Consider the following 22,553-nt stretch of genomic DNA (forward strand, 5'->3'; position numbering starts at 1 on the left):
AGAAATTCAGCTAAAGACAAATTGTTTCAGTCCGAGAAGCCCCTGACTTTAACCATGAAGACATCAGTGCTCCTTATTTATGTATAAATATAAAACCTCCTATATTCAGTCTGTGTATAGTGATAATAAGTAGTGTAGTGAAAGTGTATTTTCCACATCTTTAATCCGTTATTTCATTTCATAATTAAGGTTTCTTTGGGGTTATTTTTCCAAAACTATAATAATAACAAACGTGTTATTTTTAGTCATTAATACATGTCTTTTTTAATTGTGTTTCTATAAACATATAATGGTAATAATGAACGTGCTTCCTCTCCTCTGTCATCCTGTTGTTTGTATTTAATATTTCTGTTTCCCTCACTCTCCACATGCCTCCTCTGCGCGTCCCCGCGGCCGCGCTCCAACCTTTCCCCCAGTTCGCGGGTGCGCGCCGGGTTCAGCGGGTTTACTGTGACACCGCTGACTCCTTGGCCACGCCCCCCTGGCCACGCACCCCGCGTCGGACCAATCAAGTTGCGACCACGTACAGCTCACGCACCGCCTCGCCTGTGATTGGCCGCCGCCCGCTACACCTTTGCCTCTGATTGGCTGCGTGTTACCACCCGCCAGACTGCTCTGAATTTCGTTTGTGTGTTTTTTTGTTGGCTCCACTCAGCTGAAGCCAGTCTGCTGGCAGAGCAGATTATTGACTGCTCTCTACTGTCTGCTTAAGTTTACATATCTGGATCTATATTCATCCCTTCCTCCTCATGCTCAGCGCCACGGCGGAGGGATACTGTCGGGTGAGCTCTTCTTGTTTCTACACCTGGACTCTCAGTTTCCGGCTGATACTGCGCTCTAAAGTAGTTTAGTGCATGTGATATAGAGACTGCACAGCCCGCACAGCATGCACCGCGGTGTGTCGCTGTAGCTGCAGCGGGGGGGGGGTTATCTGAGGTCATCGTGAACCTCCGCTCGGTTCACAACAGTGGCATCACTGCGGTGCATCCCTGCTGATAACTTTAACACCTCTCCCTGCAGCCTCGCGTTCACTTTATTCTCCACTGGTTATTTAGTCTTTAAACTGCACTCAGGACCTGGACACACACTCCTTGAATGACACTCACACACTCACACACTGTTGTAGTGAACACATGTTACTAAAAGTCAGTAAGTGAAGGGACCGATTGTTTGTCACTGATAAAGATGTTGTAATATCTCAGTAATGTGATTTAAAATAGAGGAAATGAATCAAGATGGTCGACTTGAACTCAGTCAACCTGCAGCTAGGGATTTCTCTCCCTCCTGAGAACCTGAGGTTAAACCTAATGATAGCTCTATGAAGCCTGTTACTGTCAGACAGCACATGTTCATAACAAGACACGGGACAATAGAGGGCTGATAATGACTGATTCAAGGCCTCTGATTGGTGCTGACTGGAGTTAGAAACAGGTCGATTTTAGAAATGCTTTTTCATATTTGTGCTTTTCCTGTAAAACCCGAAAATATTCAGTGTCTCATCATAGAAGAGAACATGTTAAATGAGTAATAATGGAAAGAGTCTGTTTGCAGAGCCTTTAATAATGACCATGCTCTATTCCTATTGCATGTTGAATATGAATATGGAACACACCAGTAAGCTGAGGTGATCAAATGAAAGTGATGCTCATTAGGCTTCATGTCTACCTGAAGGCAGACAAAGAGGAGACAACACCTCTCAGTGCATACAGACACACATACATCCATTATACATATCGCGGGATGTGTGGATGTGCTTTTATAGGAAACAGGTGTTGAGTAAATCATTCCAATAAGTAGAATTCATGCTGAATACCTCGCTGCTGCTGTGGTATGTTTGGGTGATCTTTAATGCGTGGGAATTCACAGCGCTGTGTTTGTTGCAACAGATTGACTTTGTTTTTTCCAACTGCACTTCCTGTCTGGAGCTTCCTCTCTCTCCCCCACCTCTCTTTGGGGTGAGTCGGTGCATGTAAATGAGAGAGGGGGCGTGGCTTGTAGAGGGAGGGGGGAGATACATCCTGTACCTCCTCCCCTCATCTATTCAGAATCAGTGCTTTATTAGTCCCCCAGAGGGGACATTTACAGAGTTACAGCCAAGACACAACACTCTGAGGAGACGCAGAAATCTGGGAAATCAGAATTATAAGAAAAACCAGAATTCTGGAATAAATTGAAATCTGTGAGGAAATATAAAATTTGAGAAAAAAATCAAACATTTTGGGAAAAGTCCGAAATTTGAGAAATAATCTGAAATCTGGGGAAAGTCAAGATTTGAGGAAAAGTCAGAAAATGTAGAAACAGTTTTTGAATTCTGGGAAAAAAGAAGGTCCTCTTTAACGTTTTGAATCTGCTCTTCAGGTTGGCGGTATGGAGTGCCGGGCTGACCTGAAGCCGTGCATCGAGTACCACGACCTGGAGGCCGCCGAGGCGCTGGTCAGCATGAGCTTCTGGGGTCAAATGTCGCACAAGCCCCGCCCCCTGACCCCCACCTCCGACTCCTGCGACTCCATCCACCTCCAAGGGGGGGGGGGGGCTCCCAAAGACCTGATCGCCCTGTCCTCGCTGGTGAGAAACCATGTTTAATGTACAGCTCTGAGGCCTGAGCAGTGATCAGTCAGGGGGGGAATATCACTCAGGTTTTATTGAAGATGAAAGTGCCATGTTCTGAATCTCTGCTGCCCCCCCAGTGTATGACTCCACCTCACAGTCCCAGCTTCCCCTCGGACACCTCAGCCCCACCCTCGGAGACGTTGGCCCCCCAGGCGGACTCGTGCGTCCTCACCAGCGTCATCCGCCACACCGACAGCCTCGCCGCCCCCCCGCCCACAGACCCCCCCCCCCCGCCTGCACAGACCCCCTCGCCGCCGCTGCCCCCCCCCTCGCCGCTGCTCTGCCAGGTGTTCAGCAGCCACTCGGGTTTGATCTCCGCCTTCGTGCAGGCTCCGGTGCAGGTGCAGCCGGCGGGGGGGCCGAAGCCCATCCTTCCCCAGACCCCCCCCAGCTTCGCGCAGCCCCTGCTGGTGGGCTCGGCCGTGTCGCCGGGCACCGTGATGTTCGTCGTCCCGCAGGCATCTGCAGCGCCACAGGCCGTCATGACACTGGGAAATACCAAGCTCCTCCCCCTGGCGCCGGCACCCGTCTACCTGCCGGCCGGGGGCAGCGGCGGGGTGACACAGGCCGACTTCTCCCGCCGCCGAAACTACGTCTGCAACTTCCCCGGCTGCAAGAAAACCTACTTCAAGAGCTCGCACCTGAAGGCTCACCTGCGCACACACACAGGTGAGGGCTGCTCGGTTCTGATTGGTCAGATGTGTCATGGTTGTTCATCATGGTGTCGTGATCATAAAGCACTGATTCTGACCCCACTGTTCCTCTGCAGGCGAGAAGCCCTTCAGCTGCCACTGGGAAGGCTGCGATAAAAAGTTTGCCCGATCCGACGAGCTGTCGCGGCACCGCCGGACGCACACGGGCGAGAAGAAGTTTGTCTGCAGCGTCTGCGATCGGCGCTTCATGCGCAGCGATCACCTGACCAAACATGCCCGGCGTCACATGACCACCAAGAGGGCGTCGTCGTGGCCCGCCGAGCCCCGAGACCTCAACAAGGGCCTGAACAGAGGACCCCCCCCTGCACTTCCTGTCGGTGTGCTGGTGTCCACCGCCAACTAATAGTCTACTCAGGACCCAAACTGTGACTCTCAATCAGCTCCAGAACCGGAGGAACTTTTCTACAAATCACTCTGCTGGCCAGAAGCCGAGTGCCGGCTGTGTCTGCGCGACAAACTCAGATAATATAATTCCCGCTCTTTCCTTCTGCTCTAGGTTCTCAGACGTCAGGTGACCAAACGTCCCTTTCCGAATGTTTCTCAGACTAAAAGTCGAGCCTCTCATTACACTCCGGGCCTCAAGTCTAAGTGCTAACGTTAGCATGTTACCATGATAATGTCAAAACATGTTAGCCTCCTGATGTATAGCATGTTAACGAGCTCACAGTTAGCATGCACAGAGGCTAATGTTTAGTATGTAACGCTCAGTTTTACATGCCAACTTTCATTAGCTGACATTGGTGCAATTAGCATGCTAATGTTAGCATGATGCTGTTGAGATGCTGCTGTGATAGCGTGTTAGCATGCTTTCCTGCCAACCTTTATGTGCTGACAGCATACAATTATCATGCTAATGTTAGAATGTGGGTTGGAAAGGGAAGCTGTCCTCGCTCCCCAACATCCTGGCAATGTGACTCATTAAGAAGAGTTTTTAAAGGGTTTGTATTTTTACATTTGACTTTTTGAGCTGCAACGATTAAACTCAGCTCAAGCTTTCCGCCTGTCGGATATAAAGAGCACTACTCCTTCAGTTTATATAATAGTACAGTGAGTATCTTTGGGGTTTCACTCAAACAACCGGGCATTGAAAGACCTTCAGAAAACAGGAAGGTCATTTCACTGTCCAAACGATTATTCCTGAATATCTGCAGCCCTTCAAATAAACAGCGTTGAAAACCATCGTCTTCAGTCGTTGTGTTTGGAAACAGACTAAAGGCCCGCAGTACAGATGAGGTTCCAGGTGTTTGAAACTTAATATATATTCCAATAGAAATCGTGTAGACGCAGCCGGCGGAGGTCGGACGAGCTTTCCGACATGCTCAGGACATTTATTCCACAAACTCACCGTAAGAGGAGGGCGACGGAGACAGGCTGCTATTCCACGGACAGAAACCAACAGAAACCTGACATTGCACTGGATTTTTTAATCTTGCTTGTTTTTGTACTCTCTCCGTGTATACTCATGTTTACTTCATGTGTAAATGTCACGTTTAGCAAAGATGTATGCACTCTTTTTATTTGTTGCCAAAGCCTCTGTATTGTGCTTCTACTATTGTTGTTGTTGTTATTATTATTAGCCTACTTCTGTTAATGTGTCTGTAAATATTGTAAATATATTGATATCTATATGAATGTGACGTGTATTCCAATCTGCATTTATTGACAGTACGAGTTATGGATATTTTACAAATGTCAGTGAACAGTTTTCCTCACTGTGATACTACCTACTCTCTTTACACGGCTATTATTGAATAAGGCATTGGTTGAGGAAGCAGTGCTGTCATTTCGATAGCCGGATTTGGCCCATAGTGTAGCCAGTAATAAAATACCTCGTTATTAAATGTTATTCTTAATAATAACGGCTTATATCTGAATAATCCCATGTCCTGAACATTTGCCTGTAAGCGATGTTGAAGAATATGGCTTTTATAATAAAATGTACCATGAAAAGTACCTGTGGTTTATCCTTTCCCAAAGCGTTACCCTCCTTTATAGTTTGAGGTACCTAAGCGGAATAAATCAGGGGTGACACATTAGCATCACAGCTAGGCTAACTGGGGCTAAATTATATATGTTATAACATACCTTTAACTAAGTTACTGCGCCGAGGCTTCGGGGCGTGTGATGTCATCGATGACGAACGAAGCCTCGCTGCCCGTTGGTACCACGTGACTGCTTCAGATAGAGCTTCAGATCGGTTGAACCACTGACACAGTTTCACTCATATTCCCCTCCTGTACCCTGCCCCAGTGCGCCGATGGGATTAGGAGGACTCAAACCCTCACTTATACCCCCCGAAGGATTGATTGATTGATTGTTTGTTTGTTTGTTTGTTTCACTTATTGATGTACTGTGTCGGGCTGGGGGTGTGTGTGCAGCTGAAGCGAAGAGCAGCGGACTAGATAGACACAACACATAGCTTAGTTTGGTTTCTTAACCTGCTTATCTTTCCTGGTTTTGATAAAGGTTTTGCACCAAATGACTCACCCCCACTGAAGCCCTCTACAGACGGGATACGACGAGTGAGAATTAGAAATGCAGGAACGTGTTGATTGGCATAGAATCAACAAAGTATACCAACTAGAAATTACAGAGCTGTCAGCGGCTCCTGAAAAAAATCTCACGGGGCAATTTTTTTTCTGATAATGATTAAGGTGACCAATTCAATAGGTACATTAGCAAGACCACATCAATTACCTGTCAGGAGATGAACTCAGACAGAGATCCCTCTTGTGTCACTAGATGGCTCACAGAAATATGTCCCCTCTAGCTACAGAAGGTTCAGGTGGAAAGCTGTGGAGGAAAGCTGCATCCATGGGTACATAGCTCGCTGACCTCCACAACGCGTTCCCTCACCACTGCTAGCATACACTCCAGGAGCTCATTTGGAACAGTCTTTGATGTGCCCTTGAACACCGTAGCCTGTTTCAGATGCTCATCAACAGCTTCATCTAACTGAGCCACGAAGTCGAGCAGTCCGAGAAAGATGCCAGGGTTGGTGGAGCCCTCAGTTTCATCTTTGCCTCGCAAAGCCAGCTCAAACACCCCGCAGAATTTCACACACTGGAACAGCCGGTTAAGGACGTGGCGGTTCTGGCTCACCTCATCGTGGCGACGAACAGCTAGCCTGTATCCCTCATCCAGTGGAGGGGCAATGTTCCCCCTCCCAAAAGATGAACATCTCCAGCAGCTACCCGTGTGGATCTTCCACAGCTCATGTTTGTGTGTGTTTTCAGAGAGATGCTGCATATCTGTGACACCAGTCGACCTCCAAGCATTGTTGTCTGCCGTGCCCCCTCCAGGGGGAAACAGGAGTACCAGAACACTGCGTCGGCTACCTCACAGCCTGCTAGCCAGGTGTTTCACTCATACCAATTCGTAGAAGATCCTTGGGTGTAGGTCTCCCTACACCCATATTTATTTTGTTCATAAAAGTGTAAGTTTAATGTCGTAATGTAGTTAATAAACGCATACTTTGATGTTGTTTACCGTTGGTGAGGCTATAACATGGATACATTTACGAATATTATTTAGGAATTGAAATCCCTCTCTGCCATGTTTACCAGCCTCCTTAGGCTTTCAATCACAACCATTCAACAGGGGTATATATTGATGACCTGAAAGTATGATTTCATGTTCACTTTTAAGGGTTATTAAAGCTTCCCTGATTGGGAACTCTGTATGAGATCACTCGAGATCTCATATCTGCCTGTTTTACACACTTACAGGGGTGGGGGGGAATCATGAGATGAAGCCTTTTGCAAACCAATTGGCTGGAAAGCTTCATAGGCTTCATCTCGCCATCACCACCTCTTACACCTCCCCTGAAGTTCTTTAGGTTTTGGTGCATGTAAATGGTCTGCAAAGGCTGAAATCTCGGTGTTCCCTCCACTATGAGCAGTTGACCAATCACAACGGAGCCAGTCAGCTAACCAATTACAAGCTACATAATAGGGTCCCTTTAAAGGGATGCTTGAGAGTGAGCGGTTTAGGTGATACCTCAGGACATGGTATGGTTGGCTTAGCATAAAGACCGGAAACGGTCTTGACCATCCAAAGTGGAGCTATACATTTCTCCATTTCCCACCCGTTGACGCTTCTACTGAACTACTGCATTAAATTCAGATAAATAACTCAAAATACTAATAAACCAACACATGAGTGTACTATTGTAGATGAACCTAACCAGCAGTGTACAGTAATTCATATGCATTGATAACTATAATATATTTGTTTGAGTACTTTTACTCTTGGTATTTATTTAGGTATATTTCTGAATAAAGGAGTATTTATACAGTGTTATTACTACTTTGAATCAAAGATTTGAGGACCATCTTCAAATGAAGAAATATAAATGTGCTTCTGAACTGAACATCTGGAACATACTGAATATCTTAGTGTAATTTATATCAGAGTCATAAAAGCCTATATTAACATCCCAGTCCGTCTCCTCCTGCTCGCCTGTGAGAGTTCAGCTCTCAGAGAGGAACCTGCCGGAGAGAGGAGGAAACAGATCTCTGTGTGAGGCTCATTGTGTGTGGAGACGGTTCTGCTCGACGACAGCAGCGCGGCTACGTGTTTGTTATACAACACGAGAGCTACAGAGCCCCGGTAACAGCGATCAACCAATCAGGAGCCAGTACTCAGGGGGTGTGACCAATGGGAGGCACGGCAAGGTGCCGGGAATCGTGAGAGCGGTGCGTCATTGGCTGAGGAGGTTCCCGCCCACTTGCCTTACTGACCGACATTCACAAGAAGCCAAATAAAAATAATTTAAAATATATATAAAAACAGCCAGAGCGGCACCAGGTGGCGGAGAGCAGTACTGCAGCACCTTTCATCAGAATCAGAATACTTCATTCATCTCGAACTGGGACATGTTTTTCATTTCAGGAGCGAAAACAAAAAGAAGCAAAACTAGTATCATATAATTAGAAATAAAAAATGGGAAATACAGCAATGTACACACAAGGTAATGAAATGGAATATTACATCAGTATAACGTAAATGTAAAGTGTAAGGTGTGCAGTGAAGTCCAGTTCACAGAGAGGCTGTGGAGCAGAGCGTCCTGCAGCCAGAGGGGGGTTACTGTACAGAGTTACTGCAGAGGGCAGGAAGGTTCTGCTGAACGGAGCTGGAGCAGTCTGTTGGAGAAGGAGCTCCGCTGTCCTTCCAGCTGCAGGTGGAGAGGGGGGTTGTCCATGGTGTACAGCAGTCTGTTCAGAGTCCTCTCCACCACAGTCTCAAAAGGTTTGATGCCGATGACAGAGCCAGCTCTCCTGATCCGTTTATTGATTCTGCTGGTGTCACCGGCTCTGATGTAGCCTACTTCTCTTTCAACCCAGTAACAGTCCAATCAGTGCAGTATCGGATGGTGTCAGGTACCAGCACCAGGACACTCTCTCTTTTTGATCTGTCTCCAATACATAAGAAGTTGTTTTGACATTTTGACCTAGGTCAGTTTTAATAATCTCCCAACCATGCTATCCTTTTACTGTCTCCATCTCTCAGAATCTCTGTTCCTACCATTACCATTTAACCATTATTTCTCAATGTTATTATATAATATTTCCCAAACACAGAAGAAATATCCCACATCGGCCCTCCAGTTCAGTCCGTTGTCGAGGAGCACTCCCAGGTACTTGTAGTCCTCCGCCACAGCCACATCCTCTCCCAGAATGCACAGGGGCAGTGGAGACGTCCTCTTCCTCCTGAAGTCAATGACCATCTCTCTGGTCTTGGCCACATTCAGAAGCAGATGGTTTCTTCCAGTCCACTCCACAAAGCCCTCCACCAGTGCTCTGTACTCCTCCCCCCGTCCATCCCTTAAACACCCTACCACTGCAGGGTCATCAGAGAGCTCCTGCAGGTGGCATGACTCTGAGCTGTATTGAGAGTCAGTGGTGTGTAAGGTGAACAGGAAGGGAGACAGCACAGTCCTCTGAGGGGCTCCTGTACTACCAACCACCACCTCAGACAGGCACTGCCCAGCCGCACACACTGTGGCCTGTCTGTGAGGTAGCTGGTGGTCCAGGAGATGGTGGAGGCGTCTACCCTCATAGCCTGCAGCTGGTGCCTCAGGAGCCACATTATATTATACCTTATTAACAGAGCTGGAAGTGCTCACATATACTGCAGTAAATGTAGTATATAGATATACAGTATAGATCAAATATAATAAAGTAAAACATACTTTTAAAAATGTATAGAAACATAAGAAGTTTAAGGAAACATGTGCACATGGTTTTCCACTCCATAACAATACTTACATATGTTGCTGTTTCATTCTGACTATACTGCTTGTAGTTTTTTAGTATATCCAGAGTACATGTAGAAAAGTTTCTATATCTTAACATAGAAGCTTTATTTGTTTGTTGTGTATGTTTGCGTTTCCTCCCCGAGTCTGATTCTGATTGTACTAACATGTGAATTCAAAATGGGCAGAAATCTTAGTTTTAGTGTATTACAGTAAAAGTAGAAGTACTCAGGTCTTGTACTTGAGTAAAAATAGAAGTACTCAGGTCTTGTACTTGAGTAAAAGTAGAAGTACTCAGGTCTTGTACTTGAGTAAAAGTAGAAGTACTCAGGTCTTGTACTTGAGTAAAAATAGAAGTACTCAGGTCTTGTACTTGAGTAAAAGTAGAAGTACTCAGGTCTTGTACTTGAGTAAAAGTAGAAGTACTCAGGTCTAACCGACAAACTGCTCATGAAGTTCTTTGAGCCGTTAGTCAAAACATTCATCACCTCCAAGTACTTTTACTGCAGTACTTTGTATTTGAGAAATTGTGCCTAACTCAACCTGTGGCTAGGGGGGCGTCACTTGCTTTTGCCCTACATTTAGAGCCAATCTGAGCTCTGCATTCCGGAAACAGCTGACCAGTCAACACCGCTGTTTCTGTGAGAGGCAAAAATTGAATTTTATTTTTAACTCTTTAGAAAGATAAATCACATTCAAGTTGTAACAAGCACCAGACTGATCCTTCAAAGTAGCTAGAGGTTGATGATACAAAATGAATCCATTATAAAAATAAACGTTTCACTTTTTGAAGTAATTTAACGTCAGATTTACTTTTTGCAGTTTCGACACGACTTATAGCTTCATGGCAGTATTTTATAATCACCGTTTAAAGGTTTTTAACGTAAAACTAAGACATGTTTCAGTCGGAATCAGACAGGTTGTGTAACATCGTTTTTCAGGCAGTTTTGTAACCTCAACAAAGACGTTTTGATTCCCGGCAGCTGCTCTGTCAGCACGTGATCTCTACTCGCCACCCCATTGGCCCCGTGTCAGCGTCAGTTTAAAGAGCCAACACGAGCGGCTTTCCTATTGGCCGGCTGCGTTCTGGCGCCATTATTTGACTATAAAGTGGAGCGGAGAGCAGCAGGAGCCGCTCAGTCTCTCTCAGCTGCTTTTAACTTTTATCTCCGTAACTTATTTCATTTTATCAGTAAAATGCTTTCTCCTCGCGCTCCTCTCTCCGGGAAGAATCGGAACTCTCTCAGCAGTGAGGTTAACAAGATGTCCCTGGACAAAGAAAACACGGTAAGAAATAAAACCCACCGCAGCTTTTAGAATGACTCTGGGTTGTTAACACATTAGCTGCAGTTCTCTGGCCACTGCAGCTGTAATGACTTCAATCTCGTCTCTATTTCAGTCTGACGTGAAAAAATAAACGGTTTTAATTCAGAATGGTTCTCTTTCAGCCTCCGAGCCTGAACAGCACGCGCATCCTAGCGTCTAAAACCGCGCGGAAAATCTTCTCCGATTCTGAGGTGAGTTAAACCATAGACTGTCTATATAATATGACTGTATATGCGTGTGTATTATCTCCACACTGATCAAAGTGTGTGATTATTAGGCTTTGTTTATGTCGACGTGGCGCCTAAAGTATCAGTTCTGGCGCCAAACCGGACAATCAGCTGTTCATGTTTATAATCCGCTGTCTCCCATCTTCATCAGAGCTGAAACAGCTCAAGTACTTTAAGTTCCAGAGAGGAGGAACACTGTTACAAGTTAAAGGAGAAAGTATTCTCATCTAAATGTACTTATCGGAGCGACAGTAAAAGTAGAAGTACTCAGATCTTGTACTTGAGTAAAGTACAAGTACTCAGATCTTGTACTTGAGTAAAGTAGAAGTACTCAGATCTTGTACTTGAGTAAAGTACAAGTACTCAGATCTTGTACTTGAGTAAAGTACAAGTACTCAGATCTTGTACTTGAGTAAAGTACAAGTACTCAGATCTTGTACTTGAGTAAAGTACAAGTACTCAGATCTTGTACTTGAGTAAAGTACAAGTACTCAGATCTTGTACTTGAGTAAAGTAGAAGTACTCAGGTCTTGTACTTGAGTAAAGTAGAAGTACTCAGATCTTGTACTTGAGTAAAGTAGAAGTACTCAGGTCTTGTACTTGAGTAAAGTAGAAGTACCAGAGTGTAGGAATACTCTGTCACAGTGAAAAGTATTCTAAATGTTCCTCCAGTGAAACTAGAAAGTACTCTCCTCTAAATGTACTTAAAGTAGCGACAGTAAAAGTAGTCATTGTCTGATTGGTCCATTTCAGAATAATATCGGTGTTTCAATCCTAATCTGCCTAGCAACCAAAGGCATTAAATGCACGTAATGGAGTAAAAGTACACAGTAGCATAACATGGAAATACAAGAAAGTACAAGTACCTCAAAATAAAATGTCAAGAATCTACTTTATTAAAATATCTTTTGACAGACTAGAAGTACAGTATTTGACCGACCATAATCTGGCGTTAGCGTCTGACAGCGTTTGTCTCTCAGCCCAAAGCCGTGAAGAAGAGTAGCGAGGAAGAGGAGCCGCTGCTGAAGGAGAATCCTCGCCGCTTCGTCATCTTCCCCATCCAGTACCACGACATCTGGCAGATGTACAAGAAGGCCGAGGCGTCTTTCTGGACGGCGGAGGAGGTACGCATCCTGCACTTCCTGTTGCTGTCTCTCTCTGTGAGCAGCTGGATCTGAACTTCCTGTTTGTGCAGGTGGATCTGTCCAAAGACATGCAGCACTGGGAGTCTCTGAAGGACGACGAGAGGTTCTTCATCTCTCACGTGCTGGCCTTCTTCGCCGCCAGCGACGGCATCGTCAACGAGAACTTGGTGAGCCCCCCCCCACATCTTTATTGAACAAGGAGCATTAAAACAGTTCCCCTGTCGCTAACAACTAAAGATCAGACCTAACAAATACAGTTTAAACATCTGTGATTAATCTGAAGAGTGGGCGCCCAAATTCCCTTTGTCAGCACCGAGTCCGCTCTGGATCTGTGAGGAGACGGAGAGACGTGCCCCCTTAAATCATCTGTCAGGAATCCCCCCTTAACTCTGTCAGGAATCCCCCTTAACTCTGTCAGGAATATCCCTTAAGTCTGACAGGAAGTGGTTGTCTGTGATGATGAGCCGCGCAGGGGTACGGACCTCAGCCAATGATGGGGGCTGGCTGCTGCTGCTGCGCTCTCATTGGCGGACGAGTGGTCAGCTGACAGAGCGGCAGTGGCAGGATACAGACGCCGGTCTGAACAGACGCCGCTGAAAGTGAACGCACCGCGCTGAGTTCAAAGTGTGGCGCTGACCCGCTTGTGAGAGAATGCGTCAGCTGGCAGTTTGACCTCTGTCCCTGGGGGAGGAGCTGTGACTGACTTCCTGTTCCTCTGTCTCCACCAGGTGGAGCGCTTCACACAGGAAGTGCAGGTGACGGAGGCCAGGTGTTTCTATGGTTTCCAGATCGCCATGGAGAACATCCACTCAGAGATGTACAGCCTCCTCATCAACACTTACATCAAGGAGCCCACCGAGAGGTAGGGGGGGCGCTGGGGGTGTGTTTAATGACCCGCTGGGGGTCCTCACTACCTGCGGGAGAGACTTCTTCTATGATTTGAAACGGTCAGCTCCAGGATCAGTTAGCTCCTGATTTTACAGCTTTAGTTTAAGAGTTCTGTTGATAGCTCTAACGGTGCATTCACTGTCCCTCGGAGAGTAACGCTGCGTTCCCCCTCCTCAGAGAGTACCTGTTTAACGCAGTGGAGACGCTGCCCTGTGTGAAGAGGAAGGCTGACTGGGCCATCCACTGGATCGGGAACAAGAGCGCCAACTTCGGTAAGGGGGGTTCTGTTGGGGGGGGGGTCTGGTTCTGGTTCTGTGGGGCTGCTGGGGGTCTGGTTCTGACTGGGTCTGGTTCCTCAGGAGAGCGCGTGGTGGCCTTCGCCGCCGTGGAGGGGATCTTCTTCTCAGGTTCCTTCGCTGCCATCTTCTGGCTGAAGAAGAGGGGCCTGATGCCCGGCCTGACCTTCTCCAACGAGCTCATCAGCCGGGACGAGGTTCGTTGTTGTTGTTTACTCTAGGACTCTCAGGTCATCAATACATCTGGGCTCTGTTTGCTGATCCTCTCCCTGTGGTGCGTTCAGGGTCTGCACTGTGACTTTGCCTGTCTGATGTTCAAACACCTGCTGAACAAACCTTCTGAGGAGACCGTCAGTGACATCATCAGGGACGCCGTGGCCATCGAGCAGGTGAGGCACCCCCTCCCTCTCAGGTGTTTCTGCTTCCTGTCCGTCCGCTAACTCTTCCCCCGCTCTGCTCTCAGGAGTTCCTGACGGAGGCTCTGCCCGTCAAGCTGATTGGGATGAACTGCGACCTGATGAAGCAGTACATCGAGTTTGTGGCCGACCGACTGATGCTGGAGCTCGGCTTCACCAAGGTAACACCCCACCTGTCAGAGACCCCTTAACGCTGTCAGAAATATCCCTTAAGTTTGACAGGAAGTGGTTGTCTGTGATGATGAGCCGCGCAGGGGTACGGACCTCAGCCAATGATGGGGGCTGGCTGCTGCTGCTGCGCTCTGATTGGAGGACGAGTGGTCAGCTGACAGAGCGGCAGCGGCAGGATACAGACGCTGGTCTGAACAGACGCTGCTGAAAGTGAACGCACCGCGCTGAGTTCAAAGTGTAGCGCTGACCCGCTTGTGTTTGTGTACAGATCTACCGCGCGGAGAACCCCTTCGACTTCATGGAGAACATCTCCCTGGAGGGCAAGACCAACTTCTTCGAGAAGCGCGTGGGCGAGTACCAGAGGATGGGCGTGATGTCGGGAACCAGCGACAACACCTTCAGGCTGGACGCAGACTTCTGAGAGACCGGCCCCCATCAGGAGGCTCTGGGGTGGGGGGGCGCTCCAGGATTTAACGTGGATCTCCACTGTCTGATGGGACACTAGAGGAGGCTCTGCAGGAGCATGGACTGAGGGGGTTCAATGCGGGCTCTGGGAGGAGGAGCAGAACTTGTTCTGTAAATGAGCTTTTTTTAATGTCAGAATTTTGTGAGAAAATGTAAATAGGGTTTTTAGATTGTGTTAACTTACTTATTCTGTACAGACTGTTTTGCAATAAAATGTTTGAACTGGAACTTTAATTCTTGGCTTCAGCGTCTAAAAGCGATCAGGTTTGTCCCATTAGGGAAATGAAGGGAATCCCAGTACAGGTGCGTCTGAGTTAGTGAATGTAAAGGAGACCTTCTGAATATCAGCCTTCTGACAGCATGGTTCTGCTCTCAGCCGGTGGTTCTGAGGTGTGAGGGGAGCCTCTGCTCGTCTTCCTCTGGCCATGAGGCACAGTAACTCCACGGTCAGTGGGCCGGGGCCAAATCACTCTTTATTTATCTTGGAGCGCTTCCTGCTCCATGGAGCTGCTGATCTACAGTATGAACATGAAACCAGAACCTGTGAATGTTTACACGGTGCATTTATTCGATCAGGTAAAGTGCAATCACAGGGAGCGGAATTAGAGAAGCACAAACAACATCAAGAACTTGGTCCATGCCTCTGAGCGAGCAGAGGACGTCACGGATCGGAGGCGCTGGCGTGCAGCAGGGTGACGTCTCCGAGGATCTCCAGCAGTGACACCCCACTCAGGTTCTGGACCCGGTGCTGGTAATCCAGCTGGTGCTGCCCGTTAACGGCCACTCTGAACTGCTGCGCCTCGCACAGGATGATCACCTGCAACACATTCAGGTCCCTCATCAGCGAAGGTCCAGGAGACAGCAACACGGACAGAAGAGACATTCTGTCTTCCTGTTCCCAGGAGGAGGCGGGTCTCACCTCAAAGTACTGTCCGGCGCTGAAGGGGAAGCGGCCAATCAGCTTCCTCTCCTCTGAGCCCCAACTCTCGGACAGGCAGGAGTTCCTGACGAAGACCTGCTTCTTCAGGCGGGCGTTCAGATGAAGAGCAATGTCCCTGCCGCCCGACACTCGCAGGTTCACCGCAAAACTGAGACATTTAACATACTTTAAAGAGTCTCTACTTTAAAGAGTCCTCTCCTGCTGATGTTCAGGTGTATATCAGTATGTAGAGTCTCTACTTTAAAGAGTCCTCTCCTGCTGATGTTCAGGTGTATATCAGTATGTAGTGTCTCTACTTTAAAGAGTCCTCTCCTGCTGATGTTCAGGTGTATATCAGTATGTAGAGTCTCTACTTTAAAGAGTCCTCTCCTGCTGATGTTCAGGTGTATATCCGTATGTAGAGTCTCTACTTTAAAGAGTCCTCTCCTGCTGATGTTCAGGTGTATATCAGTATGTAGTGTCTCTACTTTAAAGAGTCCTCTCCTGCTGATGTTCAGGTGTATATCAGTATGTAGTGTCTCTACTTTAAAGAGTCCTCTCCTGCTGATGTTCAGGTGTATATCAGTATGTAGTGTCTCTACTTTAAAGAGTCCTCTCCTGCTGATGTTCAGGTGTATATCAGTATGTAGAGTCTCTACTTTAAAGAGTCCTCTCCTGCTGATGTTCAGGTGTATATCAGTATGTAGAGTCTCTACTTTAAAGAGTCCTCTCCTGCTGATGTTCAGGTGTATATCAGTATGTAGTGTCTCTACTTTAAAGAGTCCTCTCCTGCTGATGTTCAGGTGTATATCAGTATGTAGTGTCTCTACTTTAAAGAGTCCTCTCCTGCTGATGTTCAGGTGTATATCAGTATGTAGAGTCTCTACTTTAAAGAGTCCTCTCCTGCTGATGTTCAGGTGTATATCAGTATGTAGCGTCTCTACTTTAAAGAGTCCTCTCCTGCTGATGTTCAGGTGTATATCAGTATGTAGAGTCTCTACTTTAAAGAGTCCTCTCCTGCTGATGTTCAGGTGTATATCAGTATGTAGTGTCTCTACTTTAAAGAGTCCTCTCCTGCTGATGTTCAGGTGTATATCAGTATGTAGTGTCTCTACTTTAAAGAGTCCTCTCCTGCTGATGTTCAGGTGTATATCAGTATGTAGAGTCTCTACTTTAAAGAGTCCTCTCCTGCTGATGTTCAGGTGTATATCAGTATGTAGAGTCTCTACTTTAAAGAGTCCTCTCCTGTTGATGTTCAGGTGTATATCAGTATGTAGTGTCTCTACTTTAAAGAGTCCTCTCCTGCTGATGTTCAGGTGTATATCAGTATGTAGAGTCTCTACTTTAAAGAGTACCTCTGAGCGTTGTGGTGAGTCTCTGCTCTGATGGTGAGGCTGCGTCCGACCCTCAGGCCCTCCAGCAGCCCCCCCCTGAAGGGAACCCTCTGGAAACAGCAGAACATCTTCATGGGTCAGAGAACTGTTGAAGTCAGATCACAGCTGATGTTGTTTCACTCACCAGGCCGCCTGAAGAGGAGATGATCGCCTTCACACGAGGAGAAAACACAAACTGTATTAATATTCATCGAGCTTTAGAGAAAAGTCCTAAATTATACCTAAATGTTTAATTTTTAATGAACTTTCAGAATCTGAGCTCCTCTGTGATTCACAGATCACCTGTAGGCTCGGGGGGGTGCAGCTGATTTGAGCTCACTAGATTGATTAGGTTCTGTATCATGACTGATCTCAGCTCCTGGGAATGTTGGGAACAGACTGATGTAAATGAGACTCACGGTCTGTTCCTGCTTCCTGTCTGCTGGCTCCTGATTGGTCAGAGGAGCAGGAACTTCACTCTGAAAACAAAAACACATTTTTTAATTCCCACGTCTCCCGACAAAAAACAGCTGTTTATTATTCCAGGAACATATCGGGTGTCCGTCCCACTGAGAGAACATGCAGCTTTTAGTAAACGCTGCTCATGTTTCCTCAAGTTGCTGAACGTTTCTAAATGTGTTGAGCTGCTGCAGATGTTTCTGCATCATTTCTGAAGCTGCAGCTCCTCCTGATGGAAGAGTTTGGACCTGTGGGCCACCGCTGTTCTGAGGATCAGTGGCTTCTAAGCATGTGTGTTTCTATGTCCCGTTAATATTCATACTTAGTACTAAAGAAAAAGCGTCTCAGACTCACAGGACCCGGGAGGATGCCGACAGCTTGAACTTTGACCTTCCCTGATATGCAGATGGTGTCGACGCGCTTCAGCTCCATCCGGTGGACGAAGTCCAACACGTGTCCTCCGTTCACAGCCACCTGCAGCCGGAGCGTTCAGAGAGCAGAAACGGCACACCCCAACGTTCAATCGCTCTGAACACAGTTTCATTTCCTCACTTTTTATCCTCTTTACCCATGACTCCTCTCCGGTACCCTACCTGAACCTGACCCTGATCCTACAGTCAACAGGTATCAGCTGCGGGGGGTGGGGGGTACTTATCTCTATCACCATGGATACCTGTAGGAGTATCTCTCTGTGCCTCTGCAGACCGTTGACCTGCACTAACCCTGCAGCACCACAGAGGAACAGGGCCTCTCTGAAGGACCTTTAAATATCTAGGATAACCGCCCTGACCTTGAACCGGTCTCCCAGGACCAGGATGATGAGTTCGAAGGCGGCCCCGGGGGCGAGGGGCCTCCCGTGCAGGATCTGCTCACGGCCCCAGCGCTCGCTCTGCAGCGCGTTGCAGACGACGCAGGGCGAGCGCCCGAAGCGGGGGTTCAGGTGGAAGGCGACGTCGGCCCTCGGCTTCAAGCTGCTGCCGCACGTCAGGTCCACCTGGAACCTGAGACAACACAAACAACAACAAACACTGAGGGGGGGGCAACCTATAGCCCTCACACTAATGTTTTACTGCCCGCGTCATCATGAAAGTATTATTTATAGATCTCCTCTAGTTCCCGGTCCTGCAGTACAGCGAGGGGGTCCAGAGGGTCCAGAGGGTCCCCCTCTGTAAGCAAACCTATGGACCACCGTCAGAGAGCAGCGTGTCCAAAACCTCCAACCCTCTGTGTCCCTCACCTGTCGGCGTCAGTCGGCACCGAACCCTGGATCAGAACCATCTCGCCCGGCAACAGCCCCCCCAGGATCGTCCCCGCGAAGGGAACCAGCTGGAGGAGGAAACATGGAGACACTGAGAACCTGGTCTTGTACTTGAGTAAAGTAGAAGTACTCAGGTCTTGTACTTGAGTAAAGTAGAAGTACTCAGATCTTGTACTTGAGTAAAGTAGAAGTACTCAGGTCTTGTACTTGAGTAAAGTAGAAGTACTCAGATCTTGTACTTGAGTAAAGTAGAAGTACTCAGATCTTGTACTTGAGTAAAGTAGAAGTACTCAGGTCTTGTACTTGAGTAAAGTAGAAGTACTCAGATCTTGTACTTGAGTAAAGTAGAAGTACCCAGATCTTGTACTTGAGTAAAGTAGAAGTACTCAGGTCTTGTACTTGAGTAAAGTAGAAGTACCCAGATCTTGTACTTGAGTAAAGTAGAAGCACTCAGGTCTTGTACTTGAGTAAAGTAGAAGTACTCAGGTCTTGTACTTGAGTAAAGTAGAAGTACTCAGGTCTTGTACTTGAGTAAAGTAGAAGTACTCAGGTCTTGTACTTGAGTAAAGTAGAAGTACTCAGATCTTGTACTTGAGTAAAGTAGAAGTACTCAGATCTTGTTCTTGAGTAAAGTAGAAGTACTCAGATCTTGTACTTGAGTAAAGTAGAAGTACTCAGGTCTTGTACTTGAGTAAAGTAGAAGTACCAGAGTGTAGGAATACTCTGTCACAGTGAAAGTATTCTAAATGTTCCTCCAGTGAAAGTAGAAAGTACTCTCCTCTAAATGTACTTAAAGCAGTGACAGTAAAAGTAGTCATTGTCTGATTGGTCCATTTCAGAATAATATCTCTGATCTGTTTTAGAATGATTGATCATTAAAGTGTTATATGATATGACAGTATCACATGATCTTTGCTCAGAGACCAAACAAAGGTAATGATATTAGCCCCGGTTAGCTCCGGTTAGCTCCGGTTAGCTCCGGTTAGCCCCGGTTAGCCCCGGTTAGCTCCAGTTATCCGGAACCTTGTGGGGCGCTAGAGACGGCCGGACCTGCGGGAAAGAGAACTTCTCACCAGGTTCCGGAACGTTTGTCTCGGGTTAGAAACGGACATCTTGTGGATCTGCTGTTTACCTTCCGTATTCTGACGTCAGCACGTTGAGACAAAGCGGTCCTACGTACAGGGAACACGATGATGACGTAGTTACTGAGACACGTTTCTGCTCCATCACAAAGTTAAGGTTTATTTTAAATGATTCACACAATAAACTCTGACGAGATTAAGACTTGGTATGGAATATTCCTATCATAATGAAATGGGAATATTACAAACACAAGGCATTCAAAATAAGCATTAAGTGAAAAGACAGAATCAGAACCCCGAAGGCATTTTGTGAATATTTATAATATTCAACGTTTCTAGGGTATTAAGGGGTGCTGAATCCAAATCTGCTGTATATGAAGCTCAAAAATGTCCCAAAATACCTAAAAATTGAGAAAACCAACATGGCCGCCACCGCCAGGCTGAAATCTATATATCTTTTTGACTGAACGAGGTACAAACATGAATGAATTGTGCTTTAGTAAGTTTTGCTATATGGGCAATTCGATGCCATATTCATATTTGAGATGTAAGGTGTAGAAACTGCTTAGACATTGCAAAAATAGTTGTTTTAAACTATGAATAATTACTCAGGTATTATCAGACTACATGAACTTCCTTTGTATTTTGTTTTGAGGTAAAATGATCCAAATGTGCTGTAATGGAATCTTTGCCATCCCCAATATAACCCCACCCCTCCCCCAAGCTTAGCCTTTGTCATGGTCGTGGACGTGGTCACACCCCAGATTCAAGCATCTCTGCTTGGTGCAGAACACCTTGGACAGGCACAAATGGAAGTGTTTGTGGACAAACGACTGTGTGGACCTCCAGATAGTGACCAGCACTTGGATCTGAAGTCACCCATTCGAAAAAACAAAGCCAAAACATTTGCCTCTTTGTATGAAGTCGTGCAATTTTCCATGAACAAGCAAAACATTACCAAAGTGGACAGGCAGATTCTACAAATGCTCATCACAGCTTATAGAGCAGGTCGCAAGGTAGACCTGGAAATATTCTCCAGCATGAACTCATGCCCATCCCGCCATCTCTGGCCACAGCTAACGGCAGTCTACATTCCACCAACAAATCTGTTTTAGCAAATATACTGACAAAACATATCCAAACCCCTGCAGATGTGCCCCTTCAGGAACCCAGCTGCTTGCTTATTGATGGCCAAGCACTTGTAATGACACTTGGGAAGCCGTCTGACATTACAACATTCAGCAACTATGCCAACATGTTTGCTGACACAGATGGGAGAGAAGTACCAGAGGGTTGATGTGGTCTTTGACAGGTACCATGACAAATCCATCAAAACAGAGACAAGAAAGAAACGTAAACAGACTCTGTTCCATTTCCAGCAGACTGGTTGAGCTTCATGGCACTGGAAGAGAAGAAAGCAGATCTCGCTCGACTACTCTCAAACCATCTGATAGAACACTGCCCAGAACATCAGCCTGTGGTTGTAGTATCAGGTGGGTTTTCTGCAGCGACCACTGTCAAGTCATCAGATCCTGAACTTGAAATCTCCTTTCTGAGTGCTGACCATGAGGGGGCTGATACACGACTGACTTGTACTGAATCAAGGCTCCTATGGACACAATAGTCGCGTCAGCGTGTGACACAGACGTGCTTCTTCTACTTCTAGCACATCATGACAGAATCGAATGTACCCATCTCTACATGAAAGCAGAGACATCAAAGGATCCAAAGTATTTGTCAGTACATGACATTCGCAAGTTACTATCTGATGATCAAGTGGACACACTCCTTGCCTTCCATGCCATCACTGGCTGTGATAGTGTGTCTCAGTTCAGCGGTCACAGAAAGAAAACAGCCAGATGGCAGATGTTCGAGCAACATCACACCGATCTTACTGGCCTGGGGAAGGGGCCCGTCACAGAAGATATTGTGAATTCTACAGAGAAATTCACCTGTAAGATGTATGGTGTGCCCGAGGTTGATACATGCAACAAAGCAAGAGTGAAGTTGTTTTGCAAAGGTCGTCCACAAGAGACTCTGCCTCCAACCTCAGATGCAGTGAAGTTTCAGATCATGCGTTTACACTATCAAGCGACAATCTGGAACCAAGCTCACCTGCCACATCCTGATCTTCCTCCAGTGGATGAAATGAGATGGATGCACAAGGAAGGTCAGTTAGTGCCACGGCTAATGCCTCTGCCACCTATGCCTAAAGCCAGCAGGGAGTTCACTTCATGTGGGTGTACCAAGAGATGCCTCAGCCAGCGCTGCAGCTGCAGGTATGTGTATAGGGGATCAGCTGATGTTGCTCATTGTGTACGAGATTGTACAAAAATGATCGTCTGGTAGAGAATATCAGCCTGCCAGACTTTATACTGCTGACCGTTTGTTATGAACAGATTGTTTGACCCATAGCCTGATAGTTGTGAACCTATAACTGAGGGAACAAACTAAATAATTGTAGGGAATACTGTAACACCTGTTCCGATGTACCTGTACTCTTTCTATTCTATTCAGTCACATGGAATGTAGCCGCATGCAACTGCAGGAAACGTGACACTTGCCAGAACACTGAAGAGGACTGCGAATAAGCGGTCACTGTAATCCTACTGGGATATAGTTCAATGAATTAAACCATGACCTGAGTATCTTCCTGCTTTTGGATCTTATTTGATTGACAACTTCTTTATCACTAATGAACACCTTTTCTCTATACTTGTGATTTTCAAGCTGATTGACACCGGATCTAAATCCGGACAGGATGATTCCCCATGTGTGAAAACCTGAGAACATTTCATTCAAGTTTGTAACTTTTTGTACATTTGGATCATTTTACCCCAAAACAAAATACAAAGGAAGTGAATGTAGCCTGATAATGACGGAGTAATTATTCAGTTTAAAACAACTACTTTTGCAAGTTTCTTCACCTTACATCTCAAATCTTAATAT

At 46.5% G+C, this 22,553-nt stretch overlaps 3 protein-coding genes and 2 non-coding genes across 6 annotated transcripts; 4 read left to right on the forward strand and 1 right to left on the reverse strand.

The window, feature by feature from the left end:
* Positions 1 to 649: 649 nt before the first annotated feature.
* Positions 650 to 5,276, forward strand: LOC134876477 (Krueppel-like factor 11). Its single transcript, XM_063901421.1, has 4 exons — positions 650 to 782; positions 2,359 to 2,565; positions 2,688 to 3,279; positions 3,380 to 5,276. The coding sequence occupies exons 1-4, from the start codon at positions 750 to 752 to the stop codon at positions 3,664 to 3,666; spliced, it is 1,119 nt and encodes a 372-aa protein (XP_063757491.1). The 5' UTR covers positions 650 to 749; the 3' UTR covers positions 3,667 to 5,276.
* A 5,269-nt stretch (positions 5,277 to 10,545) lies between these two features.
* LOC134876998 (ribonucleoside-diphosphate reductase subunit M2) lies at positions 10,546 to 14,747 on the forward strand. Of its 2 annotated transcripts, none has more exons than XM_063902324.1 (10): positions 10,546 to 10,866; positions 11,028 to 11,096; positions 12,089 to 12,256; positions 12,328 to 12,444; positions 13,006 to 13,139; positions 13,343 to 13,437; positions 13,525 to 13,658; positions 13,746 to 13,850; positions 13,925 to 14,038; positions 14,317 to 14,747. In XM_063902324.1, the coding sequence occupies exons 1-10, from the start codon at positions 10,777 to 10,779 to the stop codon at positions 14,467 to 14,469; spliced, it is 1,179 nt and encodes a 392-aa protein (XP_063758394.1). In that variant the 5' UTR covers positions 10,546 to 10,776; the 3' UTR covers positions 14,470 to 14,747. The 2 variants fall into 2 exon arrangements, with proteins under 2 accessions (XP_063758394.1, XP_063758395.1); XM_063902325.1 differs by having other exon boundaries at positions 10,629 to 10,866; positions 12,113 to 12,256.
* LOC134877399 (small nucleolar RNA SNORD94) lies at positions 12,728 to 12,865 on the forward strand. Its single transcript, XR_010167573.1, has one exon. It is a non-coding gene; the product is annotated as a small nucleolar RNA SNORD94 (small nucleolar RNA).
* LOC134877401 (small nucleolar RNA SNORD94) lies at positions 14,110 to 14,247 on the forward strand. Its single transcript, XR_010167575.1, has one exon. It is a non-coding gene; the product is annotated as a small nucleolar RNA SNORD94 (small nucleolar RNA).
* Positions 14,748 to 15,059: 312 nt separating the features above from the next.
* On the reverse strand, positions 15,060 to 19,679 carry LOC134876999 (galectin-8-like). Its single transcript, XM_063902326.1, has 9 exons — positions 19,596 to 19,679; positions 18,502 to 18,590; positions 18,055 to 18,265; positions 17,619 to 17,738; positions 17,225 to 17,284; positions 16,951 to 16,977; positions 16,788 to 16,876; positions 15,433 to 15,601; positions 15,060 to 15,330 (listed from the first exon to the last, which is right to left on the reverse strand). The coding sequence occupies exons 1-9, from the start codon at positions 19,632 to 19,634 to the stop codon at positions 15,175 to 15,177; spliced, it is 960 nt and encodes a 319-aa protein (XP_063758396.1). The 5' UTR covers positions 19,635 to 19,679; the 3' UTR covers positions 15,060 to 15,174.
* Positions 19,680 to 22,553: the final 2,874 nt, after the last annotated feature.

Source organism: Eleginops maclovinus, chromosome 15, assembly GCF_036324505.1.
Source record: "Eleginops maclovinus isolate JMC-PN-2008 ecotype Puerto Natales chromosome 15, JC_Emac_rtc_rv5, whole genome shotgun sequence".
NCBI classification, from domain to species: domain Eukaryota; kingdom Metazoa; phylum Chordata; class Actinopteri; order Perciformes; family Eleginopidae; genus Eleginops; species Eleginops maclovinus.

Bases quoted from the DNA above. Each gene is read 5' to 3' on its own strand.
- LOC134876477 (XM_063901421.1), top strand. From the start codon at position 750: ATGCTCAGCGCCACGGCGGAGGGATACTGTCGG. The intron at 783-2,358 runs GTGAGCTCTTCT...TCTGCTCTTCAG, and splicing joins CGGCGGAGGGATACTGTCGG to GTTGGCGGTATGGAGTGCCG. The intron at 2,566-2,687 runs GTGAGAAACCAT...CTGCCCCCCCAG, and splicing joins TGATCGCCCTGTCCTCGCTG to TGTATGACTCCACCTCACAG.
- LOC134876998 (XM_063902324.1), top strand. From the start codon at position 10,777: ATGCTTTCTCCTCGCGCTCCTCTCTCCGGGAAGAATCGGAACTCTCTC. The intron at 12,445-13,005 runs GTGAGCCCCCCC...TGTCTCCACCAG, and splicing joins GCATCGTCAACGAGAACTTG to GTGGAGCGCTTCACACAGGA. The intron at 13,140-13,342 runs GTAGGGGGGGCG...CCCCCTCCTCAG, and splicing joins ATCAAGGAGCCCACCGAGAG to AGAGTACCTGTTTAACGCAG.
- LOC134876999 (XM_063902326.1), bottom strand. From the start codon at position 19,634: ATGTCCGTTTCTAACCCGAGACAAACGTTCCGGAACCTG. The intron at 18,266-18,501 runs GTGAGGGACACA...GTGTTGTCTCAG, and splicing joins GTGCCGACTGACGCCGACAG to GTTCCAGGTGGACCTGACGT. The intron at 15,602-16,787 runs GTACTCTTTAAA...TAAATGTCTCAG, and splicing joins ACTCACCACAACGCTCAGAG to TTTTGCGGTGAACCTGCGAG.